At 35.6% G+C, this 18,485-nt stretch overlaps 1 protein-coding gene across 1 annotated transcript in view; it reads left to right on the top strand.

Moving 5' to 3' along the window:
- The window catches only part of SMC1B (structural maintenance of chromosomes 1B), a 38,543-nt gene that overhangs the window by 13,517 nt on the left and 6,541 nt on the right, over nucleotides 1-18,485 (top strand). The window contains exons 10-21 of the mRNA XM_026114001.2: nucleotides 1,384-1,569; nucleotides 2,479-2,658; nucleotides 3,717-3,863; nucleotides 4,524-4,661; nucleotides 5,168-5,284; nucleotides 8,754-8,860; nucleotides 10,616-10,757; nucleotides 12,310-12,455; nucleotides 13,723-13,876; nucleotides 15,313-15,411; nucleotides 16,328-16,484; nucleotides 17,259-17,413. Coding sequence (XP_025969786.1) covers nucleotides 1,384-1,569; nucleotides 2,479-2,658; nucleotides 3,717-3,863; nucleotides 4,524-4,661; nucleotides 5,168-5,284; nucleotides 8,754-8,860; nucleotides 10,616-10,757; nucleotides 12,310-12,455; nucleotides 13,723-13,876; nucleotides 15,313-15,411; nucleotides 16,328-16,484; nucleotides 17,259-17,413 — 1,728 coding nt within the window. The remainder of the gene's footprint in view (nucleotides 1-1,383; nucleotides 1,570-2,478; nucleotides 2,659-3,716; nucleotides 3,864-4,523; nucleotides 4,662-5,167; nucleotides 5,285-8,753; nucleotides 8,861-10,615; nucleotides 10,758-12,309; nucleotides 12,456-13,722; nucleotides 13,877-15,312; nucleotides 15,412-16,327; nucleotides 16,485-17,258; nucleotides 17,414-18,485) is intronic.

Below are 18,485 nucleotides of genomic sequence, written 5' to 3'. Positions count from 1 at the left end.
CTGAAATAAAATTGAAATTGAACACAGCCCAAGTTAAAGGAAAATATCAGGGGGTGGAAGTGATATGAATCATTTCGTCTTCTGGTAGTCCACTGAGTCCTTAGTCAGAACTCGAGCAGGACAAGGAAGTTGTGGTGGCAGTCTTTTGGATTTCCTATGCAAAAAATGGCTTAGTGCATCTACATGCTTAGTTCTTATATCCATTTTAAAGTTTCTGTTCTGTTGAAAGATTCTTGTAACAGATTCTTAACTATCAGTGAATGTTAGTACTGGAAAAGCCATGCAGTGATGTGAGTCCTGCATTGTGAGTGACATGCTTGTCTTTTCATGGATTTGCCTGATTAACAAAGTAAATTTGCAGCTGATTACAGTTTTTGCAGCTTAATTTTCAAAACTTCATTCTGACATTGTTAGTTTTAATTGGTAAGATAACTCTTAATGCAGATTCATCTGGGCTGCCGATACTTGTATACACCTGAAATTAATTAGGGAATCTCACATAACTCAAACGTACAGTAAGTCTGCAGGCTTGTTCACAAGTAAGTTGGAACGATTTAACTGAATTTTTTTCCAAAGAAAAATGCTTGCTTAAAATCACTTCAATTTTCTTAAATTGCTACAAATCACTACTTAAATAGTGAAGCTTATTATTAAACTGAACTGAGATGCCGGCAATTTACTGTTTGGAGCAATTTAATTAAATCTGTTTGAAATTTTTTCAGTTTTTAAACTTGAGTGCTATTTTTGTATGTGTGTTTGAAGTAGTAAGCAGTTACCAATGCAGTAATTAACTTTCAGGTTTTTTTGCAAAACAGGTTTTGTCTATGACTGGTGTTAATATATGGCAAAATAGTCTTGATTATTTGTACTATGCTACCCAGGGAAAAGCAGTTTTGACTCTTTTTATGTTACTGTTATGAGTAGATACCTCTTTTTGGGTGTGAAATTGGATTTAGCAGCAATGCCTTTCTTGATGCTGTTTTCCAGTTAACTGTTTCTTTTTACTTAAGACCTTACCTTTGTTCAAAGACTTTATTTTACTGTGTGGTAGATACTTTCTTTCTCATCAGAAAAGATACTCAGCCAATATTACTATTGTCACTCTGTTGTACCTCTAAAAGTGCATGCCAGAGATTGTGGGTAAGATATTTTTACAAAGCATGCAGCTAATTTTAGGGAAAATTTGCATCTCTTCAGATTTTGAAAGTGTACTTTGCTATTTGGACTGATCACTGCTTCAGTTTCTATTTTTCTGACCTACAGCCATTGTAAGAGAGTGCAGCCGATAGATGTGCAACACATTTTACTCCTGCTACTTCAGTATCTTGTTATTATTTGATATCTAAAATAAGATTTTAATTTTTTTTGTATTTTTGTTTTCAGTTTGGAAGACTGCTTGACCTGTGCCATCCTATTCATAAAAAGTATCAGCTTGCTGTTACCAAAGTGTTCGGCAAATACATGACTGCTATTGTTGTTGCCACTGAAGAAACAGCAAGAGATTGCATTCGGTTCCTAAAACAAGAAAGAGCTGAACCTGAAACTTTCCTTGCTTTGGATTACCTTGATGTAAGTACATTTTTCTTTCTCCTGTCATCAGCAAGTTAATACAGTTGTAAATCTTGATACTGGCTAATTTAAGCTTAACTAAAATAGAAGTGAAGTCTTAAGGCGCAACTAGCATGATTTGAGAGCCATTGTATAGCTCAAAAGACTTCATACTGTTGTTAAAACTCAAACCCTTCTTCTGCCTCTATATTTAGGTGATAGAATTACTTTGTGCCTCTTTATTTGGAAACAGTAGAATAAGTTATACATATTTCAGGACTGCAGTGTACACAGAATATGGAAGACAGATCTGTTTCTAGCTTTGTAGCAGTTGAGAGAGCCATTCTGTAGATTCATACATCCTGCTGCCCAAGCTACTCAGAATTGGACATGCTTTGTTGTTGTGACATTGTATTTTACTCAGATGATTTAATTTCTGAAAGAGCTAGAACACAAAGATCAGTTTTATCTTAAGAGAACATGTGTGATCACTAAAGTTTATGGCCAGAATTTTAGACACCACATTCAGCCTGTTGAAAACAGTATTACAGATTACTGTGCAGTACTACTTAGATAACTGGTATGTTATCAGAGTAGAAAGACTGTGTTCTAAGGAATTTGGAATAATTCGATCACATTAGAGAGTAGATAGGTTGTGCTAGAATATTACAGGACAGATTCACGATTTTTTGGTGCTACTTAACCATGTGCTGTTCCAATGTGAAGGAGACCTGTGCACCTTGGGTTACTTGTACGTACTTGTATACATAATAAGAGAATACTGTGCCTCTGCATAGCCCCTTGGAGATTGGAACACCATTTGCCTCCTATGCTACATTACTGAGTTACTGGAGTATTGGAGTAATACTAGAGCATTACTGGAGTCTCATGGTCCCAGCCAATTCTAAACACTGCACATTTGTTTTACAGGTTAAACCAATCAATGAAAAGTTGAGAGAGATAAAAGGAGCAAAAATGATGGTAGATGTTGTACAAACTCCATTTCCTCCACTGAAGAAAGTGATTCAGTTTGTGAGTGGGAATGGTCTGGTCTGTGAAACAGTTAAAGAAGCAAGACAAATAGCATTTGATGGACCAGTGAGGTTGAAAGTAAGAAGCTGGATTTTGTTGCATATGCTTTGCAGTTTTCCAATTATATATTTGATGTTATTTAAATAATCCTTCCATAAGCACTCTACCAAATATGGCAGATAAACACAGAATGGTGCTGTGCTGTCCAGTCTGCTCCCACATAAATAAATCCCTGGATATTTTACATGCTTTGTGTTTTGCTGTTTATGGTACATTTAAATGATTTCCTGGGAAAAGAAGGTAAATTAGAAAAGATTGTTAGAATTACAGTGTCCAGACATGTTCCCTGACATGGCCCTCTACTGATGATAGGAAGGAGGAGGAAAGAGGAATAATCCTGTTTTTAAAACTGCCTCATTTAAAAATGCAAACATTATCTCGCTAGCTTTTCTGTGAAGAAATGCTTCCAAAAATTCTTCAAATATCTGAAAGAATCTGGGGAGTTGTAGATGTACTCTGCTTTGAGGACTCTCTCTCTTTCTGCAGTTCTTTCTGCTTAGGCTTATCTCTGTTACTGTCATAGCCCATAATGTCCTTTCATGCACTTATTGCACCTTTTAAAATCCTGATTAAAACAGCTGTAAGTTGAAAGTGTTTAAGTTGAAAGTACATTTTGCTTGGAATCCAGTTAACTTACAAAAATAAACACATTCTTTACTAAAATTTACACTTTCTGTTTACAAACGAGCTGTTCGCTTTTCCAACTTTTCTTCACTCCATTATCACCTTGCTTGATTTACTCTACCCAACCAGCCATAACCTTCTAAATTCCTAATATATACTCAAATGTCTCATAATAATTTTCTAAATACAAGGAAATAATAGAATTTCATTTTCTATTCTGATCTGTTATAATAATGCTAAAACGTGATTTGCACCAAGAAATGAAGGACTTTGTGGCTTGCTTAGTGTATCTCATGTTTGCAAGTTTGGAAAGGGAAAATATATGGAGTCCAACTAAAATGTGGATGTTGTTTGTTTAACTAGCGTATCTTGGTGCCCTAGTTCTGGGATATTATGGATATCCAATTTCTCCTGCTTTGTGTTGTTTAAGACTTCTTGTTTGTTTGTTTCAGACAGTGGCCCTTGATGGAACTTTATTTTTAAAGTCTGGAGTGATTTCTGGAGGATCAAGTGATTTAAGATTTAAAGCTAGATGTTGGGATGATAAAGAAATTAATAAAATGAAAGAAAGAAGGGATAGCTTGATTCATGAATTAAAGGTAGGTCTGTTAAAAGCACTTGACTGATAAAGGCAGAAAGGAATGAAAATTGCATATAGGAAGAAGGTGAGGAAATATTCTGTTTTGGTTAAATTCTTTCATTTTTTCTATTTAATTCAGCTGTGGGGAAGATCAGGATGATTTTCAAAACTTCTAGAAGAAGCAGGGAGGACATAGTCGCTATTTATCTTCTTTTAGTTAATGGTAAAACACTGTGGGTCTCTGTCCTTATCTGGTGGGTTGCTTTGGATATCAGAGAGGCAGAGAAGGCAGCCAGCAATGTTAATATGAATTGCATTAAACGAAAAGAGATCTGGTTCTGAATATCTGAAGGCTTTTAGCAAGAAAGTTGATGCATTCTGTCAACATGAAAATATCTGCACAGACAAAAACCTGTTAGCGTAAAATGATTTGCCATACCTCTAGTTATTTGTGGGGAGCAGTAGAGTAGGAGTTTGCGAGTGTATGCTTTCTTGATTGATAAATCTGTTTAAAACTGCTGTTGAATATGACCAGTGCCATCAGCACTTACTCTGATTGTGGCTTCTGTCAGTGAGGCTAACCTTATATAGTGTATGAATATAAAAAATGAGTAATTTCCAAATAAGGCAACTTCCGTTTAAAATACTTTCTGTCTTTTCCCATTTTAATATTTTCTAGGACTTAATGAAGATAAAACGTAAGGTGACTGATTTGAAGCAGCTGCAAGCTCAATGCCAGGGAATTCAGACACGACTTAAATATTCACAGAGTGAATTAGAGCTTATTAGAAAGAAACACCTTCCTAATTTCTACAAGGTATAATATTAAGCCTGTATAATTTTCATGCTTAATCATTGTATTTGTTGACCTAAGCTATAATTACAAGTGAAGTAATTATGACTTCCTTATGTGTTTTTTAAATTCAGTTTAGGTTTTACATACAGTGGTTATGACTGAAGAATTAATAAAATATAAAACAAGATAATAAAATAATTTAAAGTAATGAGGCTTTTTGTATTTTATTATTTAAATTAGCTTGGATTTCCAGTAAGCCTGGTCTAGCATTTATTAACCTTCAAAAGTCTGTAAGTCAAAATATACTTTAAATGATATTTATAATGCAGTTTGCCTTTCCACTCATTAAAATTGTAACCATTGCTTGCAAATCAGCAATAAATATGGATAAGTGGCATTTGAAAAGAAAATAATAAACATTTTAAATCAGAAAATACAGATAATCTGGACCAGGACTGTCTAGTAATGCCTGGAAAGGTCCATCTTGTTCAGAAAAATTACCTTCTTTTTCTTTTTTTTCTATCTAGGAAAAATCTAAACTGGAAAGTGAACTGATAAATGTTGAATCGCAGCATGATATGCTGAAAGAAAGAGTATTACAAAGAAAAGAAAAAATAGAAGAATTTCAGAAAAGAATTAATGAGGTAGTGCTTTCTCTCATAATCATGACAGCTTATGTTGTTACACATCTTATAGCAACATATTTCTGTTTTTAGCAGCTCTTGAGAGCTTGGACAACTTTGTAAGCTACTTTGTAGACAAGAGTCATAAAATTACCCCAGCAATCTTCCCACATTCTGTACCTTTCTTACCATTGGGGTAATGGTGAACAAAAATACACTCACATATATACTAAAAATACACTCACATGTATACTAACATCCAAATGTAAAAGTTTGCAAATCAAATTCCTTAAAATCAAAATGTTGTGACTTTTGTGTGCCAAGCATAACCCAGCTACCAAATTCATTTTCTTTTTAAATTTTTAATTTTAGATGAAGTTTGCCTAATATATATACTATAGTTTCATTTGAAATCGGAGAAAATTTTTGAGTTTGGGAAAGAGGGATTGTTTGCCTCTCCCCCTTCTGCTAATAAAGATGATTGCTAGTATTGAACAAGGATAAACCATGGAAGTTCACAGCTTTAGAAATCCTAGTGCAAACTAGCTGTGGCAATGGATCAAATACCAGAAGAACATTCTCCAGCTCTTTCGTGGCATGAGGGTAAAATTTCAAAGTCTCAGCTTATTCTTTCTTGGTCCCTAGTGTCTAAGTTTTCTGTAAGAAACTGTAGTCTGCTCTTTTTTGGAAAGAGAGTTACACTGCATGACTAGACCTTCTCCTTTTTTGTCATGATGTCTTCCTGGCTCAGGTGAGTCTGCGACAGCATGTACATACATGAAGCCCAGTATTAAGCTCTATATATACCCACAAGATTTGCAAATCTCTCAGTAGCTGATGCAGCCTCCAGGCAGACACTGTCTGTGTGGTTAACTGTCCTTCTGAAAATCATTCTCTTTGCAGTCATGGCAGGACCCATTCAATGTCTACACTGAGATACTCCCATCAGTGACACCCCCAACCCCCCATCCAACCAGTTGTGACAGATCCACCACTTCTGGAACCCACAGACCAAATAGGTTAGGCATGCTCACGTACAGAGCTCTGCATCAGTTTTCTAGAGCTGAGAACAATGCACAACAATTTTGAAGTGCTTTTGTTCTGAACTGCACAGGTGTCATGTCTAGGTGATGACATGTTTGCTGCTGTATACAGTAGAAAAGTAGATAAAGAGCAGCAGTGTAAAGACTCAAAACTTTCTCTTTTGGGGACAAAACTAGTTCCTGTCAGTAATTTTATTTTCTGTGCCCTCTGATTACCGTGGGTGAATGGTTCAGCAAAGTGAGATAGCTCAACCATAAATAGGTGATCACCTCTAGGATATCACTCATCCTTCAGGCCTGGGAACATCTTTCTTTTTCTTTTTTTCTTTTGGCCATCAACAGGGAATGATGACAGTTTGTCATGTTGCCCGTGAGCTGCCTGATGATTGTCAGCAAATTTGTTATTTCAGTATTTCAGAAAACAAAACAAAAAACAAAAACCTGTTGAATGCCTCTATTCTTGTGGATTCCGATTCATGTAAGACTGAATGAGAGCCTTGATGTATGTTGTGGTATGGCTGATTCATCTTTGTTTCATCATTTTGCATCTTTGCTCACTCTGGAGGGGTAGCAAAGGCAGAGCTTTGGGGCCTTGTGCTATCCCAACCTGCCTAAATTCATTACCTGTTGCAGGAACTAGACAACTTTTGTCGTTAGAGGCTGCTCCTTTCCTGTTTTTTATCATCTGCAGGAAAAGTTCTGTAAGATGTTATGTGATCCAATGGGGTTCTTGGACTGTTTTTCTGTAGACTGTTCCGCCAAGTCATGCCTCAGTTCCCTGCTATTCTCTACTCTTCAGGTGGTCACCAGAACAATTCATACAGATAGCTGATAAATCCACAGTAATGGTTATCACAAAGCGACTGAAGGAACTTCAGTGAAGTGGATAGTATTAAAGCCTAATCTGGTAGCAGAAGGGTGTTCAGATAACATCAGTGGCCTCTACAAGAAATAAATCTCATTCTCAACTTCTGCTTGGAAGCCACCTTTATCCCTGCTCTTGCCAAATATTAGCAAACCTGGTACAGACCTTGGAAGGGTGGTGCTGCAGTTTATCTGGAAAATTCGGAGGTCTGCACCTAGATGCTTGGGTAACTAGATTCTTAGAGAAAGACGGATTTCTTACTACTACCTGGAAAGTACAGTACACAAATACGAAATTTAGTTCCTGGCCTCTTTTCTCATAAGTCTTTCTGGAGTTTTAATCTATCACTGGAGTTCTGTATGTGAAGCGAAATCAAAACTTCTGCATGTTCTCTGTCTTACCTACTTGTGGTACAAGCATGAAGAAGTGCAAATGTTTGTCTTCTGCAAATACTGCAGAAGTCAGTGTTTGGGCCATAAGGATTCCAGTTACAGTTAACCTCCCTTTTGCTTGTACTGCAAAAAAAGTTGTGGAAGCTAGTCATCAATTTCCTAAGTATAGTATAACTCTACTTGATATGCTATTTGATATCTGGTTAATCAAGCCTGCATTAAAAAAAATTATAAACAGCACTGATTTTGGGCCCTGTAAAGTTCTCTAAAATTTTGTTCAGTGTGTTGGGTTTTCTTTTAAATGTTGTAGGCTATTGCTGTTTCTTCGTTCAGTCTTTCCATGTACACCATAGGTATTATTTATCTAGTTAATTTTGTTAGAATTTTAGGACTTAAGTTTTTTGCTGAAACTTTTGTTAGTATATACTATATAATTAGGAAATGGAAGATTCTGTGCTGTTTTTGTTTTGATTTGGTGCTGTTATAAATGGGATGTAGCAATTGTTATTTGTGGGTCATGTGAAATGATTAAAATGAGGAACTGAGCTACACTTAAAAACCTGGCATTGGGTGGGTTGATCTTGTATGCCATCCAGCCTTCTTTCCCCATGTGAATGGGAGCCACAGATAAAACCAGGGAAGCCAGTTACACTGTAATGGCTGTAATTGTCTTTGGAATGACCAGGTGCTGTCAAGAAGGGTCTAGATGGGAGTCACCTTCTTTTGCAGATCATATGCCTGAAATCTGGTATTTGTACTGAAGGTGTAATTTGAAAATGTCACGTCCTGATCTTTCCTTGGGAGTTGAATCACAGAATCACAGAACGGTTGAGGTTGGAAGATCCTTTGAGAGATCGTCTAGTCCAACCTCCCCTGCTCAAGCAGGGTTACCTAGAGCACTTTTCTCAGAATTGTGTCCAGACGGCTTTTGAATATCTCCAAGGAAGGAGACTCCACAGCCTCTCTAGGCAACCTGTTCCAGTGCTCAGTCACCCTCACAGTAAAATTTTTCCTCATGATTAGATGTAACTTTTTGTATTTCAGTTCGTGCCCATTGTCTCTTGAAGTTTGTTGTTTCTCTGAAATAACTTGAACTTCTAGCTTGTAGCATGAAATGATTATCTAAATGTTTGATTCTGTGAGTTGCTAAACAGTATAAACATTTTTGTTTGTCTTTTCTTTACTGCAAGGCTGAAGATGCTGTTTTCCAGGAATTCTGTGAAGAGATTGGTATAGAAAATATTCGTGTGTATGACCAAGAACGTGTGAGGCAACAAGAGGAGATTGATAGGAAAAGGTGGTATTTGTAATTTAAAAGTAAAAAAGTGGTGTGGATTGTATTTGATTGGGCACACTGGTAAATGAATAACTTTTTCACAGGAAACACCACAAAAACCTAAATGACTATAAAAGGTCATGTTAGCGTTGCAAGAATTAGGTTAACAGCTAGCAGTTGCAGTACTGTTGTTTGGATTTACATACAGTCATCACATGTCCACGGTGGCATTTTGCAACAAACTTGATAGGGTAAAATGTGTTATTTTGGTAGTACTACTGTAGAGAAATGAAACAGCAAAGAGCAGTTGTCTAAAATCCACACTGAGGAATGGCTCTATCGCAAATTGAGGATGACATGAATGAGGATGACTCATGGGCATGAGTCTTAAAGGAGAAGTGAATTTAAGATACAGTGAGTTAGCATAGGAAGATACTGTTAAAGAAAGTGGAATCTTAGTTTTCTCACAGGTAACCTCCAACTGGTATTCTACTTAGAGACAGATCTCACAGGACCACAAATTTATATCTTGAAGAACAAGAACCTTAAGATGAACTGTCTCATGTAGCACAGGAGTTCCCAGGCAGATGATAGGTCATGGATTTCCTGGCATTCTTTACAGAAAATACAGTTTTTCTACATGACCAGTTTGATTGCTATCACTGAACTCCATTTTCTTTTCAGAAGTCCCTTCAGCTACAAAGTGACTCCTTCACTGTGTTTCGGAAATTTGGGCAAATGTATATGTTGGCTAGGGCTGCAACCAAGTGGTAGTTCAATGCATTCAGTTTAAGTTTAAGCACCTGTTGGCAGAAGTGGTTTGATCATTTATTTCTGTTGGCAAGAACTGAAGTATGGTGAGGTGGAAAAATTGGTGATAAAACAATGAGAGGAGTAGCATTTTGCACATGTAGATGCTATGTTGCACATGTGGCCTGGGACTGTCCTCGTTGGCCTTAACTTGCCAACACTAGTCCTGTAAGCCTGTGCCGCGGTGTCTTCTTGCCTAGGTCTAAAGAGCTTGGAGCTGGTGCCGTGCCAGCCATTTTGTGTGGACAGCAGCTCGGATGCAGAACTCACTAATGGTAAATCATCCAGGAGAGCCAAGCTGAGAGGCAGAAAGCAACAGTTGTGAGGAAACCTTTCTGTAAACAGCCCCTGAGTTTTACTTCATTCCATTCTCACAGAATGTGAAGTAGCTTCTGTCATTGTACTGCTATAAACAAATACAGCTCTCAGCTGAGAGATAGTGAGCAAAGCTGAATGTGGCTTAAAAAGCTCTGGTCTCTTGCTTGTTAGTTGCCACCTCCCAGCTGAGATTCCTCACAGTTTTCCAATAAACATGTATGGCAGCTGATTTCGGAGGCTTACTGAGGCAGAGTAGGGATCCCAGGCATGTAATAAATACACAGCATTAGTATAGTCTTTTACTAGCTCCTATCTGCATCACTTACAAATACGTTCCATATACCGAGAAACTTGAAACTTCTGTTTTACTTTTCTTACTGGATATGACCATGTTATCTGTTTATGTGGTATTTGTTGAATTGATTATCACTGTATTTTTTTCTAATTTCCAGTATATCCGCAAGATGCTGTATAGTGGAATCAATGATCCAAATGTATACAAATTCTTGTATTCAAGTAGAAGATATTTTTGTTTATATAAATATCTCTATATTTATATACACTAAATAGTAAAAGCGAAAATGTTTATTTTAATAACTGCTAGTACTAGTCTGTAAGTGTTGGTTTGAAATACTGTACTTTGACTAGACTGGAATTTGAAAACCAGAAGACACGACTAAGCATTCAGCTTGAATATAGTCAAGGTCATCTACAAAAATTAACAGACGCAGTCAACACGTTGAGGAAGACCATCCATAAAGATGAAGCTCAGATTGACAGGCTGCAGAAGGTAACCAGAATACACAGACACACACATAGACACGTATATATATATATATGTACGTATATATATACATTCTTCTAGTCCTAAATGACTTTGTTAAAAAATTCAGTTGCATATTGTTGTTTTAACTTTGAAATAACCTCTGCTGTCATATTAAATCTTTTTTAAATGAAAAACTGTACAGAAATCAGGAAATTTGAGATTACTGTACATACAATATTATGTTGCTTTCAGTTGATATGAAAAGGCAGCATATGACTACAGATAAAACTAATAGCACGTGGCTAAGATTTTTTAGAAGGCTTTATGAGTAATAGTAAACAACTCTGGTGCTTTTCATCTTTAAGGTGCTTCACAAATATTAATAGGCTTAAAATAATTGACTATGAACAGTGATGTAGATTTTTAATTGAAGTGATACGTATGCATTTCTCCTTCATAGCATGTTCTTTCTTAAATTACTTCCACAAGATCATGTTGACTGTATGTAATAAAAATACATATTGATAATTAATTTCCATTATATTAATGTTGCTTGTTAAATAAATTGTGCTCGGGATGCACTGGAAAGCAAAGGAGAAAAGATGTATAACAGTGCTTTGGGAAAAAAAAAAAACAGAAGTGAAACGTAAAACTGCTCCAAAGCAGAGCGGAAAAAAATGCATGCATCACTTGAACTCTGCTATTGTATGTTAAAAGCATTTAAACAAACAAATATGTATTTAATATATAAGAAGATATGTTTCTCTGATACTGAGGGAAAAAAATGGCCCTGATTTACTGATGCACAGAAACGTGTGTCTGACTTGATGCACGTGCGTAAAGTTCTACTGAAATAAGACTTCGGTCAAGATCAGAAATTTTGCCCTGGAGAAGGAGTATTTGATTCTAATTCTGGAGATGCTTTATTCTGTTGCTGCAACAACAGTAAGTCCTGATTAGTTTGTAATAATATTTGTCTCTATGCGCTATGTCTTCATGCACATATTAGATTTACTGTATTCTAACAACTAATTTCTAGCAATTTAGCCAGGGTGTGGAATATATATATGTATGTATGTACATACGTACATGTATATATATGTGTATATAAATATATAAAACATAAATTGTTTATATATGTATAAGGGAAGACTTTTCTAGAGTACCTCTGCAGTTTATTTGTTCTTTGCAGATTACCTGTGGATTTATTTCCAAGGAACAATACTTTTTAAAGGATTTTACTTTTTAAAGGTGTTCCTAAATATGTTGTAGAAGTACAGCAGATGGGATCCTTCTTGCAATGCTAAGGGAATAACTGAGGAAAAAGGAGTCGTCTACAGATTGTAATAGTCCTGGTATCTCTGCCTTTAGAATTTAGATGGTACAGTCTCAAATCTGGAGCTGGCTATGCTTTTTATACAAAACATCTGGAACTTCCTATGTGTGTTTTAGATTTTGTGCTGTAACATTTCAATGTACTGTAAGAGGTTAAAACTTTAACTCTCTTTTCTGTTTAATAGAGGTTTCATATTAAGCTATTTGGTAAAAGATTAAAAATGTAAATATTTCTATGCAGGATGAGGAGAAGCTTCAAAAAAGGGTGAATGAAATTGTGGAGGAGCAGCAGCATCTGAAGGATAGATTAAATGCTCATAAATCTGAGGTTATAAAAACCCAAAATGAAGTTGAAGAGTTCAGAAAGACGTTGTTAACTCTTAATAGGTAATTACTAATTGTATGCATGGGAAAAATGATCAGTGTGATAATTTTTAGATTTTTAGTGATCACATGCTTGAATTTCTCTTCTGCTTTCCTGTGAAAGGTTTATTAGAGACATAGTAACAGAATTACTATATGCATTAGTTTAAAGGCATTTCTAATTCATTATGTGGTTCTCAAAAGTAAAAAGAACCAGATTATTTCATGAAAGCATCCCATAATAAGGTAGGTTACTCTGTATATATCTAGTGTTAGTATGCATTGTAGTTTCTGATAAATATCTGTTGATTCCTGATAAGTACATATTAACTTATCTTTTTTTTTTTTTGCCATATTAATGTGACCTAAAGTATACATTAGGTTTGCTGATAGTTTCATATTTTCATTTGAGCTATATAGCTTAGTTCAATTCATAAGAATTCTTTTTTTCTGACTTCAGTGTTCTCATTTTCTCCAGGCCTTTCAGGTGTATCTTAAAGCACTTTATGTTAATTTTAGGTCACTATTTTGTCATAAACTCTGCCTTTAAATCAGCTGCTGTGGGGATAGTTCATACTTCAGTTTTCTTATGCTTGTTTATTATTGGTGTGTTCCTGTGTTGCCTTAAGTTCTTTAAAACTTAACTGTCTTTAAAAAAAAAATGGTATATTGGCACAGTATGGCTAAGCAGATTTATAGAATTTTATATAAACTCATGAATTGGATACTTTATAACTCATTTTATAGTTAATTTATAGTGCATAATTTTAACAACATGAGAGACTGTTTTGTCTCTGCTTTATGCAGCCACTTGATGCTATCAAAGAAATTTGTTGAAAAGAATAAAGTGTATTTCAAGTAATGGGAAAAGATAATTGATGACAATTTAAACAAATCTCCATGCATAGAGGCAGACCTGAACAGAATAGAGCTGTTAGTTGTTGTATATAGGAGGGTTGGATATTTGAACATGCTATAGTATGAGCTTGCAATATATTGAAATTATGTCCATGCTGCTAGCGCTTACCTTGTGGTAAAGTTAAGAGCTTTGAACAGAGCAGCAGACTATATTTTGTATGCTAGAATAGTACATGGTTTCTATCTGTCTCTGAGTATTTTGGGGAATGAAGAGGATGGAAGAATTTAAGTACCAGTTTCCTTCATTTTTGATAGGAGTACAGAGGGAAAAGCCTTCCTTGTGCTTTGGTAAATGTTTTTTATACTGTATGGCTATGGATGCTGCTGGTAGTGATGCTGCTGCTATTTTAATAGTTTTCTGCCTTTTGCGTAGGGAAGCTGGCAAATTACAAAAGGAAGCTACAGCAATAGAAACATCTCTGGAAGAGAAAAGATTAAGAAGACATAATTTGCTCCTTGAATGCAAGGTGCAGGACTTGAAAATAAATCTTCTCTTTGGATCACTGGATGACATCAGCGAAGCAGAGGTACTTAAAATGTTTATAGAAGAGAGAGATCATGAAGGAGCAATTTTTCAGTCTTGGATTTAAAGATTTTTTTTTCCGTTTGAGGGCTGATTGTCATAGAATAGTGTTAATGTCACTGTTTTGGTGTAATTAGGCCTTATCCATTCAATCAAAGCATTTTTGTTTATTCTAGTAGACAAAAACATTTGCAAGTGTTTCTGTCTACACTTGAAATATATTCCCGCAAAATAAATAAATCTCTGGAAATCTCAAGGAAATTGGTACAGAGTGTGCCAGATATACGTATGTAAGAAGATGCTCAGCGATCAAGTCAGAACTGTAAATAAGCCATGTGTATGGGTTCAAAGGAGATTTGGTTAATTATCCATTCATAACATAAATGCTGTCTGAAAACATCTTTCTCCCTTTATTAGATGTAGAAATAGATACTCACAGAAATCAGAGAGAGGCTAGAATAGAAATATTCCTGCTAGCAGAGGAGCAGTTTTCTTAGTTCTCCCTGTTTTTCCAGCATGTGAAAGCAGTGAAGAGAGATACTTTCTCCACTGTTATGAAACTGAAGAGGTGTTGCTTTTGAAGGGCCTGTAATGGGGCTGCAAATTTGGAAGGAATCTTGTTGAACCCGTTCTTTAGGAAAATTACCTTTGTTGGAGCATGGGTGTAAAAGGGTGGGTCAGAAGGAAAAACGAAGGCAGTGAGGTAGGCAGTCTTTGAAGGGAAAGATGTACTGATAATCATCAGAGTATGTTGTTACCTCAGCTATATCATAGTTTATGAATAAGGGAGAAAGGAAACCAAGGAGGGGGCAGTAGCATTAAAAATTTCATTCCTAATTAATATCACTGAGAAGACAGTAAGATATGGTTCTGAGAAAAAAACTTGGTAGGAAAGGGGCTGATAAAGACATGCAGCAGATGTTTCATTCAAGAGTGAGTAGTTGTTTGGAATCCAAGCTTACAATGGCCAGAAGATACTGTGCTTATGAAAATGACTGAAGCCAGTCATTTCTTCTGAGGCCAGCTGAGTGGAAGAAATGCCCTGATTTACACACGTAAGAGCCTTTCCTTGAAAGGGAAATGAATTGTCAGGAGAAAGGGAGTTCTTTCGTTCAGGAGAGAATGGTGTATTTACAATGTTCATTGTTCTAAACATATTACAAATAAATTACTGATAGTTTCATCTTAACTTCAAACTAAAATTGTCAGATGCTTTAATCTTCATGTAAAAGGTGCATTTTCTATTAAACTCACAGGGTGTTAATTAACTAGGAACTCCATTTTGGTTTGGGGGGCTGGGGGGAATCAATGGAAAAAGTACCATTTCCTGCTGTCCTGTTACCACTATCTTCTTTTCTTACATCCTCTTAATGTATCGTTTTAAGAGTTAGAAGTTCACTGTTTCGTATTTCTGAACTGGAATGTCCTTTGTATCTATAGCTAAGAACTGAAATAGAAGACACTCAGACCACATCAAGTATCTATGAAAGAGAAGAGGCAATTCAGATAGACTACAGCAGCCTACCAGAAGACCTGAAGGTAATCTTTTTTTTAATTAATCTAATCTATTGTATTTAATAGGTAACTAATTTTAAATTAAGACAGACTGAAATGTTTTATTTTGTTTTATTTATTGAAATTATTTCCTTATTTTTCACCCTAGCCTTTAAACAGAACTTATTTAAACTAGTAATTCTAAGAGTGTGTGTGTGTGTTTTGTGTTTGCCATCATACATAGCGCTAATATAGCACATGGGATTTTTTGATAGGTCCCATATAAGTAAATTTAATTAAAAAATTTACCTCAGCTATAGAAATATAATGGAGAAATAGTAAATACAATTTGATTTTTTTCCTCCTCTTTTACCTTCTGCCTTTAAGTTTCAACAAACAGTACAGGTTATGACACACAATTCTGGAAATTAGTGATTGGTTGCCAAAGGGTTTGTACCACTTCATTTTCAGAGAATGGCACTTGAAATACTGTCCTCTGTAATGGTCCAGCAGGTCATGTTTTCTCAGAAGTTTTCATCTCTCTTTTCTTTTTAGTCATTGTAGGCAAAATAGCTAAATGATGAAGGTTAGGTACAGAGCAAGGTAGAAATCTGTCGTCATTGGAACTTGGCTTGAAGAACTTTTCAAGAACCTATCCTGAAAAGTTTTCTCCACAAATCGAGTAATGCAGGCAGCTCCTTCTAGGGTGTATTTTAACCCAGACTTCTAGGCTGAAGGGAACTCAGTTTTTAAAGGTTTTGTGGAACAGTGCTTAAGACCTAGTACAGTAAATTGATTCTGAGAACTAAGAACCCTAGGTGGAGTTTCTTGTTTTGTTGTCTTTCCAAATAAAGCTAATTGAGGAGAGGGGTACATCTCTCAGAAGCCATGACCATTTGTTGTATATGTTGAAATGTCTTGGCCCAAAAGCAAATTGTATGACTTCAGTATTTTCCTTTAGGAGCTAGAGACCGATAAAGAGATTGAGATTCATCTAAACCAGCTTCAGCAGGAAATAAAAGCTAAAGAAAATACTTTAATGAAGACAGCTGCCCCAAACCTAAGAGCAGTAGAGAAACTGCAGATTGTTCGGGACAAGTTCCAAGAATCAATAGATGGTAACACTGAATCTTTCTTACTAATCTTTTTTGTGACTGTCAGAGTTCTCACCCTAATTAAAAAATCTTCTTTCTGGGGCTGGCACTGCTATTTTTCCTTCTTTCATGTATTAAGGTATTTTTTGTGCCTAAGTCCTTATCCTCAGTCATCTTTTAATAATATGTAAACAAGTTTATTAATAAATACTTTACTCTGCAATATTTTCTTGAAGTACAATTTCAGCTATAACATATTTATCTTTCGCAAAGATGCTTTCTTGATCAAATGACATGGTAAAGGATTTTTACTTATTTTCTGAAAACTACTGCTGACTTTAATTATAAAAATGTTTATTTTTTCTTAATTGAAGAAACATGTACATGTTGTCAATAACTCGGACATAAGCATTACTGCAGAATTACTGGGTGTCCTCAAAGAGCATTTTAGATGTTAACATACTACCAAAAAGGAGTTCTGAAGCTATAGCCATGGATAAATGCTGGTGCTGTTTAAAGACACCCAGATTACAGAAACAACTGGAAGGACCATTATTTTTTCATTGCACCAGATGGATGTGGCATTGAGGAGATTGAATACATGCTAACTTCATGCTTTTGGGGCCCCCCAGTTGAAATCTGGAAGGAAACTCATTGGTATGCTGATTGTATGTGCATTAGAGCCTTTTCCTGTAATAAATATATTCCTTGATACTTGTTATGGTACACAATACATATGTGTTCTGTGTATTTGCTTAGGGGCTTATTATGGAGTAATTTCAGTAATTTCTTTCATAGCTTTTGAGACCAGCAGAAAGGAGGCCAGAATATGCAAGCAAGAATTTGAACAGGTGAAAAAAAGGAGATACGAACTTTTTAGCCAGTGTTTTGAGCATGCCTCCATAGCTATTGATCAGATCTACAAGAAACTTTGCAGAAACAGTAGTGCTCAGGTGTGTCATATTCTCAGGTACTTGGCTTAAAAAGCCTACTCCAAGCTTTATTATCTAGGATAAGAAAAACTTAGTAGTACTTTTAGTTTCCAAAGACAGTTTCAATCCTGAGGAAGAAATTTATACAAGTAATAGAGACTTAGGAATTTTAGAAGTCAGATGATGAATAGATAATATGCCAGACCATGTTTGACATGAGACAGAGTAATGCCATCTGAACTATTAACCAAATGGGAAACCTGATAGTTTGGGTTAGTTTTACTTTTCATATTTAGCAGACTTGCAAATTATCATTACAGAAGTGTGAAATATATTTCAGTACTTCATTTAAAAACAACAGTGGTTTAAAGATCTAGTGATAGCAATAGCAAGTAATAAAAAACAATCAGTATGAATAAATCTAAAAATCATAATGAAATTATTATTTCAGTATTTCAGTGCTATTTTATGTGAGGTTTTAGAGGTTCTTATAACTCTGTTAAGTAAATAAAAACAATGACTTAATATTTCAGTAACTTTATTGTGTCACAATGGTATTAATCTCTATTAATGCCTAAAATAAAAAGAGAACTCCCAAACACTTTGGTCACATCAAATTCAGTAGCTAATTAAATGTTTAAATAGTTCAGGCTTGAACTCTCATCCTTTTAATCTTTAAATTTTATGTTTTACCTCAGAGTCAGATATTCAATGAACACCTTAAGTATCTTTAAATGTACATTTTTGGCTTCTAGGTTGGACTGCATAATAAAACATTTCTGTCTTCAAAATTACTGGGAACATACCTCCTCCCCTAGACTAAACATTAGGCAGATCTTGACTTTGCATCACTCTAGAAGCTGATCAGTATTTTCCAGATGCATTTCAGAAAACGAGTAGTTTGGTACTTTCTTTCTGAGATCTGTGATACAATGCCTTGACTTGAGCTATAGTGGTAAACTGGCCGAGAGATTAGCCTGCAATTAGCTAAGAGGATAAAACTAATAGGTACTGACATAGTAACTGAAGCAGTCTGACTGCACTGGAAGCTAATTGAATGCTCTGTGTGTGGTGGGAGTGTTTGTGCTTTGGT

This window comes from Dromaius novaehollandiae, chromosome 1 (assembly GCF_036370855.1).
Source record: "Dromaius novaehollandiae isolate bDroNov1 chromosome 1, bDroNov1.hap1, whole genome shotgun sequence".
NCBI lineage: Eukaryota > Metazoa > Chordata > Aves > Casuariiformes > Dromaiidae > Dromaius > Dromaius novaehollandiae.
The sequence above is the reverse complement of the archived record's forward strand: the minus strand, read 5'-3'. Positions and strand labels throughout refer to the sequence as shown.